General features: G+C 44.9%; 1 protein-coding gene across 1 annotated transcript in view; it reads left to right on the forward strand.

Moving 5' to 3' along the window:
• The window catches only part of LOC137429374 (rho guanine nucleotide exchange factor 28), a 252669-nt gene extending 236793 nt beyond the window's left edge, over nt 1-15876 (forward strand). Inside the window, exons 32-37 of the mRNA XM_078779849.1 lie at nt 3793-3840; nt 5237-5446; nt 5750-6013; nt 6336-6648; nt 7068-7172; nt 14289-15876. Of these exons, the coding sequence (XP_078635975.1) occupies nt 3793-3840; nt 5237-5446; nt 5750-6013; nt 6336-6648; nt 7068-7172; nt 14289-14548 (1200 nt within the window). The 3' untranslated portion in view covers nt 14549-15876. The remainder of the gene's footprint in view (nt 1-3792; nt 3841-5236; nt 5447-5749; nt 6014-6335; nt 6649-7067; nt 7173-14288) is intronic.
• Nucleotides 15877-16132: the final 256 nt, after the last annotated feature.

Consider the following 16132-nt stretch of genomic DNA (forward strand, 5'->3'; position numbering starts at 1 on the left):
CTCCTCTGTGACAATCACAGGTGTGCCCTCACTCGCACACCCAACCACGTGCCTCACTACCAATTCCAGCGTGCATTCCCACTCACGCTCTACCATTCCAGGTGTGCATCCTTCCATTCCAGGTGTACATCCTCGCTCACCTGTCACAACCAACTCACGCTCCTTGTCACTCTCACTACTCTCACCTCCATTCCTGACAGCGCACTCACCCTTACTCTCGACAGCGCACTCTTTCCTCATGCACCTGTCCGTTACACACCTTTCTCGCGCACACCCTTGCGCACACTGTCCCTTTACACCCTCTGTAACACTCACCACAGGCATGCATTCTCCCTTACTCTTGACAGCATGCGCTTTCCCCATGCACCCGTCCGTTACACACCTTTCTCGCGCATCCTCTTGCGCACACTTTTTCGTTACTTCCTCCGTAACACTCACCACACCGCGCTTCCCTGTGCTCCCTCGCACACGTGCTTCGACCAACTCGCTCCTGACGGCACACTCACTCCTTGGCGTGCACTTTTTCCTCACACACCCCATGGTCGGACATTCTCGCACACCTCTTTTTTCACACACCAGACCTGTCGCACACTTCACCAGCGGCCTCTCACGAACACCCGGGTCCATCTCGACCCCCGAGCTTCTTAAATCACCTGGCGCATCATACGCACGACCATATTGGTCACCACTTACACCGGGTCCTCTTCCTCTTCGCTTCTCCTCCATCACCTGCGAATCCCTCATCCGGTTAATGAGCACATCATCACGATCCAAACACAGACTTTGGACCAATTCTTTTATCTCCTCTTTTATCTCTTTCTTATCCCCTCTCCGTCGCTTCTTAATTTCGCTCACCCCTTCTTCCACTTCTTCTAATTTCTGCTTCACCTCTTTTATTCCCCGGTACGTCTCCTCAAGCTCGTCCTCCAAGGCTACCTTGACCGTTTCCATGTGCGTCCTCACCTGCCGGTCCTTCGTCTCCATTACCTCTATCACCTCGTCCAACCTCGTTGTCAATCCCTCACGTACCATCTGACATTCCCTCTTCGTCGCTACCAAGTCATTTTTTAGGTCATTTTGTGTCGCTTTTAACCCTCCTATTACCGCAGTGTTCCTTTGTACCTGCTCCACTAACTCCGTCTGTCCCACCGTCAGCTGTTCCACCTCCTGCGTCAGGTCCTCTATGCCCCCTTGTAACTTTACAGTCCCCTTTCTCACCTCCTTCTCCATGTGCTCCTTACAGTGCCTCACCTCCTCGCGCACTCCTCCGACCTCCTCACTCACTCCTCTTCTGATCTCTTCTCCCATCACTTGCATCTCCTGCCCAGATGCCACCCTCATCTGCTCCATTTCCTCCCTGTGAGCATCCAGTTTGGTTTCTACCCCCATTCTGACCCCCTCTATCTGCTGCCCCATTTGTTTAACTTCCCTTTCCGCTTGGTCCCTCATGTCCCTCAATTTGCCTTCCATCCTGTTTTCTAACCCCTCTAACCCCTTTTGCATCCCTTCCATTTGATTCTCTTGAGCGGCCATTCTGTTTTCTACCCCCATTAACCCATTTTTCACCTCTTTTATCCCGTTGTCTAACCCCTCACCGGTACCCCTCGCTTCGTCCCTCATTATCCCCATTTGGCCCTCCAATCGCTCACCCTGAGCTACCATCCGGTTCCCCATTACCCCCATTTGGTTTCCCATTACCCCCATTTGGCCCTCCAATCGCTCACTCTGAGCATCCATCCGGTTCCCCATTACCCCCATCATTCTGCTTTCCATTTCTTCGCTATTCTTGTCCATAAGGGCCTTCATTTGTAGAAAAAAAAGGTTCAAATCTACCAGCGGCGCTACTACGGTCGCGGGCGTGGACGCCGTGGCCATGTGCGAGGTGCCATTTTGCGCGCCCGTAACCTCGTGCGCGACGACGCTATTTTGCGACCCTGCCACCCTCACTGCTTCGCTCTCCTCATGTCCCTCATTTTGGTCCTGGATCGACCCTGCCTCACTCTCCTCTACCGGAACCCAGCCGTCTTGGTCTGCCATAGCGCGACTTTCAAAATTCGGGTTTTTTATTTTTTTTTGTAAAACACAATCAAATTTCGCCGTTATAATTTTGAGCGCGTGAAACGCGCTCCGGATCGAATCCCACTTCCTGACACCAAATGTTACAGACGCGGTTTTGGATGTTAGTTTACCGAGCGGTTTGGTATGACCGCGTCTGCACAGTTTACCCGATTCCACTCGAACGTTGACTAAGTCGCGCTATGCTAAATCAATGAAGGAAAGGACACAACGGCTGGGTTAAATGACACGACACCAGGGGTACAGTTCTCAAGACCTCCGGAGGAGGTTATAATATTTGGTATGCAGAACGTTTAGATTACAAGGACAAGAGGTACAGCATAGGAAGGTGGGCACTGAAACACGGTCTTATATTAGCCCCGACAGACCACAGATAAACGGGACAAGACTGACTCACACAGGGATTGATGGCAAGGAAGGGCAGGTAGTCGATGGATAGCACAAGGTGCACCTTGGCTCAGGGACAGGATAAAGCGCGGTCCAAAAGATGCAGGGAGGTCTCTCAGCGCTCGGAGGTGGCGACTTCTCTCTCCAAGCTGGGGGCGCATCTGACGTCACCTCCGGTAAGTGGCTGCGTATATCCAGCGGGGAGTGACACGCCCTCGGCTCGTTAGCTCCGCCCCAGATGGAATCGGTCCGCCGCTTCTTATTGGGTGCGGGGGGGGGGGGTTACCGGGCTCCGCCCTTGACGAGGAGCTGACAGTCAGCCCCTTCGTGGTAACCCCGTCGGAGCACATGGGCAATGGCGGCCAACCAAGCCGGAGTGAGGACGCCCACTCCCCGCACCGCCGCCGCGCCGCCCCCGCTGTGGTTGTAGTTCCATGAGATGATGGGAGGATGCGGAGATGAGGTTGTGGGGAGGTATTGGGAGGTCCTAAACTCACTACTGGTGCCATACAATCACATTCTGGTGCAACGAAGAGTCAGAATTAATGGAAACGAGTCCTTAACTGACATAGACTAAGAATAACTAGCAAGATGTCCTATAGTTGTCTACGTGAGATGCGGTGAACCTGGGCACGACATTTAATGGGGGAAAAAGGGGAAGGTCGGTTCTACAGAGTGTTGTTTACAGACAATGGGACTAGGGAATGGGGGATTGGGGATAGTTGGGGAGTATTGGGGAAATAGGGGAATATTTACAAGCGGATATGGATGGAGGCCAAATCCCATATCCGCAACAATATATATATATACCTCGTTGTCATACACACACACATACACACATATATACATACACACACACACACACATACACACAAAAACACAGACATATAATTTTTACTTTCATATAATGTTCTGCTACTAGGACTTTTCTTGACTTTTGATATATTATTTGCCTCAAACTCTGTTTGCATGTTGCACAAATATTAATTGTTTTTTCAATTTGTTTGAGGTTGAAGTACAGGTTGATTGGGCTGTTTAACTGACTGACCAGATTCTTGTTCAAAATAAGACGTTTGTCTCCCCTAAGATGCCTTTTTGTCTAAATTTTGTTTTTCTCCACATGAACTGTGTTTATTACTTTTTATTTTAAATTATTTCCTTTCTGTTCCATAATGCCATAAACTGTGATTGCATCAGGTTTGACCTCCCCTTTTGCCCCGTATTATGATATTACTCAATCCTGCCTTATTTCCAATTGAAAATTGGAGACGGCGTTATCTTTTCTGTTCTTGTACCTGATCCCTTTTGGCTTTTTCGTTTTTCTTGTAGATGATCCAGCACACCTACAACCTGAAAGGGCATTTGGATTGTTTGAAGGTGAGTTTTGGTTTGATGGTCGAGTTGAGTTGGTTTAAATAGATTGAAGTGAATGTACATGTATCTTGAATTGGGAACCCCTCAAGGTACCAGTGATTGGTTTACTTAAATGTCCATACTAGAACAGTATTTGGAAGAGCACATATCTCTGCCAGGCTGAAAAGTTTACCTTTTGGATCCCACTGATAGGCTGGACGATAGACCTGAACCAAGATCCAATTGGCTTGTTATTGTCACTCAACCAACTCATCCACCAAGTTTTGTCATAACCCATCCACAACGTTTGGAGATATCCTAAGAGCTTTTTGAGATATCCTTTTCACAAACAGGCAGACGGACAAACAAACAGGGGTGAAAACATAATTTTAGCCCACCTCCAGTGGCAGATGTCATAACATGGTTGCTTGTTTAAATTTTTGCGAAAGCGAATCATTCTTGCTTATTATTTTGCAATCAGATACTTCTTCTGTCAGAAAAAATGAATGAATGATCGTTTTGAGGCCATTTTCCCCGCTATAGCGGGGGTTAGCCTTGCGGGCCTCATGAGCTCATGGTTCCCTGTTTGAGGCAATGGTTTTATGGCCGGATGCCCTTCCTGACGCCAAGAAGAAACAAATGTAATTGGGAAGATGCATCGTGTTCATGCGACACATATCTGCAAGCATCAACAACAATGAAAACCTTGTCTACTGACAAGGCTCATGTCCATGTTTCGATAAGGGATGTGGGCTCAGGGAAGGGGCAGGGTTGGCTGGGGTTCATCCAATAACAAAGAAGCCAGTGTCCTCTTGTGGCCTGTAGTGGACACATGGTTCCTACCTTACTTATCCTCAAACCTCTCAACTCCTCCTACATCCAAACATTCTACGCTAATCCCTCTCCCTTCTCTGAACGTCCGACTTTCGTTTATTTATCTGACGTCCGTCTTTTGCTTCTTGTTTGTTTCCCTGTTATTTTAACTTTTCTCACAGTCCCAGTCTCTGACTTTTAACCCCTGAACCCTGACCCTCCTCGTCAAACAGTCAGTCATTTTCGCACTCGCATGCTCGGTGGCCCTTGAGTCTGTTCAGATGCATGCCCCTCTGATTCACTCCCATCTTATATTAGTCCTTGCCCCATCTCCCTCTTTTGCTCCAACGAAGGGTTAACACCCAAAATGTCAGCTTTTCTTTGCTTCCCACAGAGGTTTGTATAACTTAATCAGCGTAGATTTCATCCATTGACAATCTTCTTGGTTGGTGGTGCCAATAGCAATGCTGATCAATCACTCAGCATTGATTCAGTTCTTTTTTGGCGTTATCATACCATTTAATTCAAATTTCTGACCTTTTGTGTTAATAAGATAGTTTTCATCATTTTTTTGTTGTTGTTGTTGTTTTTCCCCTTGCAATACAAGGTGGCCGTTGAACGTCAGGAGTCTTGTTTGGAGCTCCAACAGCAGCAGCAGCAGGAGCGGGAGCAATCGAGCCGTGCGGTTCGGCCGACCGATTCTTTTCTGGAGCATGAAAAAACACGCAACCTGTTAAGGCAGCGGGAGGATTTGAGTATCGTACAGCGGCAGGAAGCTGAGCTACAGCAGCACCGTGAGGCCTTCCTGAAAGAGCAGGTACACAAGATTGGGTCATGCTGGTGTACTGAATTAGAACGTGTCATTAAGAAGGCTTGGCATTGAGTCGTGTTGCTGGAAACACGTTGTTGATAAAGGATTTCATTGTCTGCAAGAAATGAGAAAATGAAACGCGCTCTGTTGAAAGCAATATTGGACTGGCTGGGTCGTGGGTTTGGAGACGTACATCGGTTGGTGCAGCCATAGTGTTGAGAGTATAGACGGGCTGGCACATAGACATGCACTTGCTTAATTTAAATAGGTTGCATTTTTTTTTTTTTTGTTGTATTGTGCCACATTCAGACAGAGAAAGATGAAGAATTTCAACTAAAGTTGGAGCAGCTACGCAAAAATGAGGAGGCATTTCGTCGAAATCATGAGCAACTTGTTTTGGAGCGCGAGAAGCTACGCCAAGATCTCGAGGCTTACCAGAAGGACCTGGAGCGCCTTCGTGAAAGCAACATTAAGCTTGCAAAAGAGCGACAGCGTTATGAATCCATGTTTCCGCAAAGGGTCGACCCACCAACTTCCTCATCTTCTGACATTGTGGCTGTGCCTGGGCCTAAAGTAGGTCAACTTTTTAAGGCCTTTCAAAAAACGTTAATGGTTAAAAAGTATATTTTTTTATGTATTTATTGTTTTCCTAATATAATTTTTGCAAGGCCTAAAGTTAGTTTCATTCAACTTGATTTAAAGCTCATGTAAAATATATGAGTAAAACTTGGTCTAGCAAAGTATGATTTGGGGTTGTGGTTAAGAAGATGTATGGTTAATTGGGCATTGTCAACAATAACGAACGGCTAGTGAGACTGAAATATAAATCTTGGACACTGATTTGTTTAAATACTCGGACTATACCACGTTTGTATTTTTGTTCCTGATTTGACAGACTTCTACCATACCACGTTCGACCAGCAGTGTATCGGATATCTCCGGATCCAAGAGCAGTGCTGACTTCACAAGTGATGTTGGGAGCAGAAAAAGTGAAGTGCGCGCGTCTGGACACTATTTGCCACCACGCATTCCCACAAATTTGATTAGCACCACCAACCAGCCTTTGCTGCCTTCGATAGCATCGCAACAAATGAGTAACAAGCTGCTGCAGCTTTCAACAAAAAGCAAGGAAAAGGAACGTGTAGGAAAGGATAAAAGTCGGAATCGAAAGGAGCAGCCTGTTGGCCCGTCTTCTCGCCCCTCACAAGGCAAGCACTGTTTGTTTAAATTAGTGTGATGTTTCAAAAGTCGTGTAGCTGAGCTTCAAAATGAATTTTGCTGAGATTGCGTAAGTAGTGCTGGGTGTGTCATGTCCTTCAGTATTGTCAAGCTGGTTGTCTCACTCAAAGTTGTTAAGTTTATGAACCCACAGTATATTTTGTAATGAATTCTGTGCTGTAATTACAAATTAATATGCCTTTCCTTCTTCTTCAGAGTTTGCATAAATATTTAGTTCCTGGGAGTGTGACTTTGCCACTGATGCACCGCCCCTCTGTTGTAGCAGGAACTATAATTTGTTCATGGTGCCGGCAATAGCTCGCATGCTCTTTCTGAAAGATACCATCAGATCTTTGATGTCTACCAACGAATACTTTACCAAGTGTTTTCTATCTCTTTCTCTCTGCAGCCACATTGCCTTCTTATGCTGAGTGCAAGCAAGGAACTTATTCTCAACCTGTACACCACGATGAGGGCTACAGCACCAAGACGTTACCACCCTACACAGCACAAGGTAAAGATGTGAAATGATTCTGGGTTAGTTCCCTGACTTCTTTCATCCCAAGTGTGAGGCATTGATTAATGCAGAACCTTTATTACCCCCGCCAAAGGAGAGTGCAATGCGTTTGTGTCCGTCCGTCTGTCCGCACAGAATGTGCTGATTTAGACCACAACCGCCACCTAGTGGTAGCTTGTAGTACACATTCTTTTTTCAACCGAGTAGCTCGACGACGTATGTACAATTGGACTGAGTACATCTATAAAGTATGTACGGTACAATTAGAATGCAAATATGTCTACAAAACCACAAAAACAAGTCTTGGTGAGGGTCCACAATCGTTGATGCCTCATTCTAGTTTTGTATGCTATGTGGAGGAGCTGGAACATTTATTGGATCGGAATGTAACAGAACAAAACAAACAGTAGAAAAAGAGTGTGTGGGGGTGTGGGGTAAGTACCAACAGTGTGGCTGAGGGACAAAATAGAGGGAGAAATGGAGAAACAAGAAATGACGGCTAGTGGAGGACACAGAAGGAAAACAAGATGGGTACATGGGTACAGCCGCAAAGGCTCAGGAAGGAAAAACTGGAACTTTGAAAGAGGTGGGCTTGGGGAAGATTATTGGTGTTAGAAAAGATGATGGTTGTGGATGGGGGATGATCTAAAATGGAGTTGAACAAGCTGTCTTTAATCCCTTGAGGGAGGAATGAGATTGAAGAGACTGATAAAGTTGGTTTCACAGGTGGGATAAAAGAGAAACGAAAGAGTGGAGGTGAGCAGTGAATCTGGTATTCAGGAGTTTCACGAGAAGGCTTAGGTTACTGGCAGATCATGTGCGTCCTGCAGAAACCTAAGGATGCGGACAGAGCATGGAAAGGGCAAGAGGGTGCAAGACCGGAAAGGATGAGGTGAATACGGAGACCACCGACCTGCCTGCAATGTGAAGAAGACAGGCCCAGAGGCTCAGCTTCATCGTGGGAGATTCCAATGATATTGACGCCGTTGGTTTCCATGGCGCCAAACATTGGTTCAATGTGGAGTGACTGATGCTGACAGAGTGGAGTGACTCCATCAAGGTGCGGGGTGACTCCATCAAGGTGCGGGGTGACTCCATCAAGGTGTGGTGTGACTCCATCAAGGTGTGGGGTGACTCCATCAAGGTGTGGGGTGACTCAATCAAGGTGTGGGGTGACTCCATCAAGGTGTGGGGTGACTCCATCAAGGTGCGGATGAAGGATGAAGCCTTTATCAAAGCGAACATTACATTACAAAGCGAACATAACATTACATTACATCATTGAGCAAACATTACAGAAGGAATACGCGATGTTCAAAATGACATAACTGCCCCAGATTGCTCGGCGTGCATGCGCAGAAACCCCGAGCAACGAAGTAAATCGGGGTGGCTTAGACATATCCCATGCCTCCCAGATAAGGATTGTATAATGAAATGACTAAAAAACAACAACTTTCAAACCAAAAGTACTTGTAAGTGTACCTGCGAGAGAGCAGGTTTGAAATAATGAAAGTCGCGGTATGCGTCTGCACAACAAAACAATTGGAGAACTTCCTGATCAACTTGTCCAAAAAGCTGATATTTTGTTGTCCGTATTACAAAAACTCTCGATGATATGGGCCCCGTCAAAGAGTGAAAGTTCATAGATGACGATGTGTGTGCTCTAATCAAACTTTCGTGCTTCTTAACATCAATGGGAACGTGATATCTGGGGCTTGTTGGTGCACAGGGTAAGTTTAAAATGATGATATTTACTATTAATCATGTGTGTGAGAAGGCGGGGGTGGGGTAGAGGGGTCAGGTGGTGGGAGGGGGCATTGTGTGGACTGTGAGTGCCGTTTTATATATATATTGTTTGTTTGGTTCCGGGACCACACGATATATTATATTTGGTTCCGGGACCTAGGCTTGTGCATCTAATGGTGAAAAGAGGGGGTGGGGGGGGGGGGGGGGAGGGTGTGCATGCGTGCGTGCGTGCATCATTGACATCTTGGAAAGTGTCCAATAATGAAAGTCACCCGATTCCTTGCACGCCTAACTGATTTTCTTTGATGTTCTGCACCCAACTGCTTTCATGCCGATGTACACATTTATTTACACACTGCATATTCATTTATTAATTAACATAAACATTTAAGAAACGTGTCAATTTGTTTCAGAAGCATTGCCTTGCCTTGCACTTTGCCTGCTTGCAGGTATAACTGTGGACTTGCGAAGCGTACACAACTACAGCGCACTCGGTAGAGCGTGTACCTCCGCCAGGCTGAACAGCTTGTGTTTTGTATCCCACGAATTGCCGGATATAGATCCAGACCTGAACCAAAATCGAATTGGCTTGTTCTCGTCACCGATCAAACTCATCCACCAAGTTTTGTCCTTATCCATCCACAACCTTTTGAAATACAATGTTATATATTTTATGGACTGGGCATTGTGTGGGCGTAGTAACCCGATACAATATAGCTTTTGGCTGCATTGCTCAATGGTGAAGAATCACTTATAAATTTAAAAAACTTATTGTATCCGGATTCTGATCTTCACCAAAATCGAATCAATTTTTCCTTGTCACATGCCCAACCTATCCACCAAGTTTCATCTGAATCCATGTATAACTTTTTGAGATAACCTGCTAATAGTCAGACATGGGTGAAAATATAACCTTCGTCCACTTCTGGTGATGGAAGTAATAAATACCCTCATCGCTTGCTCTGCAAACTAAATATTGGTGAAAATGAGGCCATGACTGACGGCACAAATGAGCCCAGCACCTGTCTGTCAGACCATTTCCATTGCTTTACGTTGATATTTTTCCATGTCTATGGTAAACGTAGGTTTGACAACGGAACTTTGACATGGTCCCAATTGTGTCGCGGATCTATGCCCACTCAATTTGATCCACATTAGCTCACTTTACCGACAGCATTGAGCAATGATCCGACTCATTGGGAACTTGGTTATCTTCATTGATTTTGAAAGGTTTTATCTATAAGAGGACCTCATGTTATTCTTTGTGCTCAAGCTCAGATCTGATATCACAATTATTACAAGCCTGCTCTTTGTCATGACAAGATAATATTGTTCAGCATATGAAAATATTGTTTACATACTCATACTATTCATAGCCTGGTGTTGGCTTAGCGGTTAGGGTGCCAGCTTGGGATCCTAGGATCCTGGGTTTGAATCCCGGTCGATTGCTGAATTAACGCCAGGGAGGTTGACTCAGCCTGTCATCCTTCCGAGGTCGGCAAATTGAGTACCAGTTCACTGGTAATTCCCTGTGTGTCGCAAGAGGCGACTAACAAGGTTGGCGGCAGGAAGAGCATCCGGCCATAAAACATTGCTTCAAAAAAGGGGACCACGGTGGCCGAAAAAGGCCAACCCCTGTTCTGCGGGGATAAAATGGCCTCTAAAGGTGGTTCTATACTCGCACTATTCATAAATTCCTCCACAACATGTAGATAAGACCCCATGTCCGCTCAGTTTACCTAGTCCATACATGAAGTTATAGTAGGCCATGGGCTACTATAGAGCTGGCCGTGCACCTCCCCCCCCCCCCCCCCCCCCCCCCACACAAACCTCCGACCCTATATTTTTCTGATGCCCTGGAGTGTCCTGAACATAAAATCAAATGTTAACATTGCATAAGTTGGGATGAACTTGTCATTTGGGGCCAATGTATGGGGGTACCCTCAAAACGTGACCAATTTCACTTCGCGTCGTGATCCGTTGGTACACTTTCATATTTTGGTGAATTATGGGGTCATTATAGCAGCTACTCATACATATAAGGTACCAAATGAAAGCTGAGCTTGTGTCAGTTCGTTTTAAACCCTCATAAGTAAGTTTCAGACATATGTAATGAGTTATTGGGGTACATATCCACACACCCCTTATAGATATCCGACACATCACAAAAATAATCAAATTTCTATATTAAGTTTGTTTGAGGTATATCTGTGAGACTTTATTTGTTCAAATCATATTGTAAACTACACTGTGACCCAAGCGCTACCATTCAATACCACAACTATCATTCTAGGACGTAAACTGACAAAGTTATGACAATTTAAAACTTGGCACTCGTTAATAGCGCAAACATGGCAAAGCAAGGACAATACGTTCCTATGATTCAATACATCAATAATTCCTGTACCAATTCTATGCTATAAGAATCTCTCATGTACCATGATCATAGACATAACTAAATTTGATGTTCAAATACAACATTTTAAAAGAGTCCTTACATTCTTATAATCGTCTCTTTGGTACCATCATTTCATCAAAAACATCAGTGGTTGCTATTTAAAAAATCCGAAAATGATATATGAATTTACATTCTCAACTTGAAAAAAAAAGGTTTAGAAAAAAGTGTATGCCAAATTGTACAACGGGCATATAAAGGGTTAAGCTGGTCGAATGTAATCTCATTACCAATATGATCAAATTATCACCCAACAATCAAAACAATAAACGGGCACATTCATTGGTGAACATTGCCATTCTTGGTCACTGTCCGTGCTTTCTCCGCCAAACGGACCTGGGATGTCTGGCAGCTGGAGTTCTGCATCCGAGTCATCTGAGTCCACGTCGTCAGAATCCAGTGGTTCGTCCATGATATAGATGAGCTGCTGTGGCAGAACATCGCCTGTGTACCACAGTGGTTCCAGCTTGCCATCCTTCAACTCCCATCCATGGCCAACTCTTACGTCAGGAATATCGTTGAGCAATGTGAGCCCTCTTCCAGATTCCAACCTGATAGTTCACCCGCCTTATGTGCTGCTCGAGATTTCTTCTACATGGGGGCAGTGTTCCCAGATCAACATTCTTTGAAGAATTGAGTTGATTACCCTTGGCACACAGCTCCTGTATGCGGATATGTCGTAGCTCATTGACCTTGCGCACTCCAGCGTGACCATATGTGGTGCAGGTAAACTCCTCTAGTTCATCAATAAGTTGTTGTTTTTTCGCTGCGGTAGCTTGGATTGGGGAATTCTGTATGTGCCGGACTTGACATGTACTCCTGACTGAGCTCACTCAGCTTGACAATCTTTTTGTCACATATAATGTCTTTGTCAATCTTCTCACACACGTCCGAGTATGCTGTCCTATGTGCTAACTCAAGATTTTCTTGTTGTGCTCGCTTTTCGTCATCAGTACTCCTCCATTGCTTTGGATCCGTGATGTACTGGCTCGACAGCTCTTGTGGTACTGTGCCTCACATGCAAACAAATCGTGGCCCCTGATCCTAGTCAACAGTTTTTCGTCCGCTTTCCACTCAGCTGATTCCAGAACTCTTCTCCATCCATCAAACTCAAATTTAGATGCTCCCTCGGTTGACCAGCTGCCTTTCACTTTGATTTTCTTGCATCCTTCAGAGTTACAGAAAATAAAATCATCCTTGAAGAGAACGTTAGCACTCTCAGTTGACGATCGCCGACTTCTTCTGGATGTTCCAGGCGTGTCTGCAGGAACCTTCATGCGTTTAAGATTCATGGTGAACCTCTGGTAACATTCACGATGATATCCATCATAGTCTGTATATGTATCAGGAATGAGGTCACACACCTGTTGCATTCTGTGTATGGAATCAACTGGTTGGCTCAATCTAAGGGATCGGACTTCTTTCAGTTTGTCCAGTCTTTTATCACCATCTTTCATGCTGACGAACAACTGCAGTGGCTTACAGTTTGATCCTGGAACATGGACTACACATCTTGGTTTGGAGTTAGAGGCTTTACCACTGCCATCGCGTTTTCTCTTCGATGGTGGGCTATCCTCTTCAGCTGGATTCCGCGTATCAGCAGAATCGTGCAACATTATCTGGTTGTATTTAGTAGATTACACTGTGGCTTGTATGTGCAATAAACAAAACAATACGACATTCACAATTGGTGCACATCTGGCATGAAGGAATACATTTCATAATGAGGAAGAATGATCACATTTAAGAACTTGTGTAATGAAAATATATCTTAAATGTCAATGATCTGTATCACAATTGGAATCGGCTGAAATATGGTGGAATATTAGTTCAAATATGCTTAAATAATATGGTTAATCATTCTCAGTTCTGCAAGTGAAGCTTTATAACCTTGTCTGTCCCTGCGATTCTTGGACGCCAAGTCCAAAAACTTAAGCTGGAAGTGAAACCTAGCTAAACTGTTCCAACATGAAGAATGAAGTGCTGAAATAAAACTTACCTAATAATTAATAAAGGGAAAGTAAATTAATACACATATCATTGTGATGCACCAGATATCTACAAGGGGTGTGTGTATATGTACCCCAATAACTCATATTACATATGTCTCAAACTTACTTATGAGGGTTTGAAACGAACTGACACAAGCTCAGCTTTCATTTGGTACCTTATATGTATGTGTAGCTGCTATAATGACGCCATAATTCACCAAAATATGAAAATGTGCCAACGGATCACGACGCGAAGTGAAATTGGTCACGTTTTGAGGGTACCCCCATACATTGGCCCCAAATGACAAGTTCATCCCAACTTATGCAATGTTAACATTTGATTTAATGTTCAGGACACACTAGGGCATCAGAAAAATATAGGGTCGGAGGTTTGTAAGGGGTGGTGGGGGGGGCGGCGGGGGGGTACGGCCAGCTATAGTAGCCCATGGCCTATAGGTACCTGAGGGTATAAGGTTGACTTCCTTGTGGTCCTTTTTCCAATCTTCGAGTTATTAAAGGGCTATAAGGATGGCCTAGTCCTAGAGGTCTAGCCTGGGTTTGAATCCTGACCCAGCTATACCAGTGTTTCACAGGCAGGTTGATTCATCAATGTGTGTGCCATCTCTCGGATGAACATTAAACGGGAGGTCACGTCTGCCGACATTCGTTGGTGGACGGTAAAGATCCCACGGTGTCGTTTGCGAAGAGTTGGCGAGCTATCGCCGGCACCTTGACAAATTCCAAATTCCTGCCCTAACCAGCAGCGGACATTGCACCAGCAGCACAGCTGCGCCCTTAGCTAATGACGCTACTCCGCAGCCATGTGCTGCATACGAACAAATAAGGAATTTTGAAATGTCTTCTGTGAATGCATGTGGCTTTTTATAAATGAGAAACAATCGGTTATTGTGTGTTCAACAGAACCTCCACACCACTCCTTGCCCATCTCGCAAGATCCTCCCTTGTCCGTTGAGCAAGGAAGACAACAGGTGCCGATTCAACGCGACGGCAGCCATAAGGCACTTGCGCTACCCGCAGCGTCGCTCCAGCATCACGATTCGTCGCCAAATCAAAACGATAGTTGTGTGGTTACCAACCACACCGTTATCCCACAAAACTGTCCGGTGGTACCCACACCAGCCCCGGACCCCACCCCGAATGAAGAAGTTTTCTTTTGTTGAAATTGCACCGTCTTCATTCGCCTGTTCGAGCCAGACTCTGCACAACGTCAAATTCAACAGAAACGCGAGCATTTTTTGTTGTCACATATTGTAATTTAATTGTTAGATTAAGATAGGCAGGGGTTTTGTGGGTAATCTCAGCTAGTCTGTTGTATAGTGAGATGTTGGATATCCACAGTACTACTGTTTACCGTGCAGCTTCTGTCGGGTTTGGGGAGGGGGGAGGTAGGGAGGTGAACCATTTCTTTAACAAAGAGACTGAGAATCCGAGTGTCCGCAACAACTTGTTTTGCCGTTGACCCGAGGCTGAGAATTGCATTGACATTTTGATTGTGAGGAACTTGTGATGACTTGCTGAGAACCCTATTTATAATGTCCTTAAAATATGCACTGCTGGCCTTTGGAGTTTAACGCTATTTGTTTTGTAGGCCTTTGTATATTTTTGCTTGCATTTGATATCAGCATGGTTTTTTTTTTTTTTCTTCGTCGTTTTTATAGCACTTTACTCATGTCGATTTTGCAAGTAATATCGTGCAGCGATTAGTGTGGTTAGGAAAGAGCATCTTTGTCGGAAAAGCAATGTAGATAGGCCTTGTGAATCGTGTGTGTATATATGTATATATTGTGCTTCCAAAGATGCAAGGAATATTCCGTGGTGCTGTAGATTTGATGCCACAGTGATTTGCCAAGTTTTTGGAATTTTTTTTTTCTCTCTCGTGAGCCTGCACTGCGTTCACTTTTTTTTTCTTTTTTTTTTGCTGCATGGCTTAGGACTCCAAATGCAATTTATTTTTCTTTGATTCGTCCTCTTAACCATGCCAGATCTATAGGTCGTATAAAAACCAGGTTTACTTTATGCACAAAATTGGCGACTTTCTTGGTTGATTTGATGCTTACGGAGTGTTCATTTCGGAGGTTTGGGAAAAGATGCTCGCACGTTAAACTTGCCCATGAAAACGGCTCAAAAAGTGCAGATCCAAATTGTTTTAATTTTTACGTGGGATGGGGAAGGTGGTCAGGAGTCGTATAATGGTGGGAGGAGGGGCGGCCTGGTAGACGGCTCTTTTTTTCCGTAGATTTTCATTACTGGCTTTCTTTAGGAATATTACGGCTCACTTTTCTAACCGCATTGTGTTATGATGCATTTGCTTTGAAAGCGCGTGACAAATAACGCACAAAATGATGTTCCAAACAGGTCACTCTGCTGATTGGTCAAACCGAGTGGGGGAGGGCAGGAATGGGAGAAATTGGGTGCACTTTGCATTGAAGCTGTAAAGATCTCGAAATGTGCATGTAATTTCATGGAAATACATTTAATCGTTTCTCCAGATGTTGTGATGTCTTGTGTATAAATATGGTTAGGAAAGAACAACATTTAACCAGGTGTCATGGTTATAGCGTCCGCACTGAGTCTGGGAGGTCGGCAGTTCGAACCCTGACCGAGTCGTACCAAAAACTTGAAAGATGGTGTGGCCCAGTTATCCCAAAAGATGAGCACTTTGCAAAAACAATTATTTCACATGACAGTGAATTTGAAGAAAGAGACAAAGGCACTGTGCTCGAATAGAAGAGGTCTCGACAACC

Source organism: Myxine glutinosa, chromosome 6 (genome assembly GCF_964187855.1).
Source record: "Myxine glutinosa chromosome 6, kmMyxGlut1.1, whole genome shotgun sequence".
In the NCBI taxonomy this organism is placed as follows: domain Eukaryota; kingdom Metazoa; phylum Chordata; class Myxini; order Myxiniformes; family Myxinidae; genus Myxine; species Myxine glutinosa.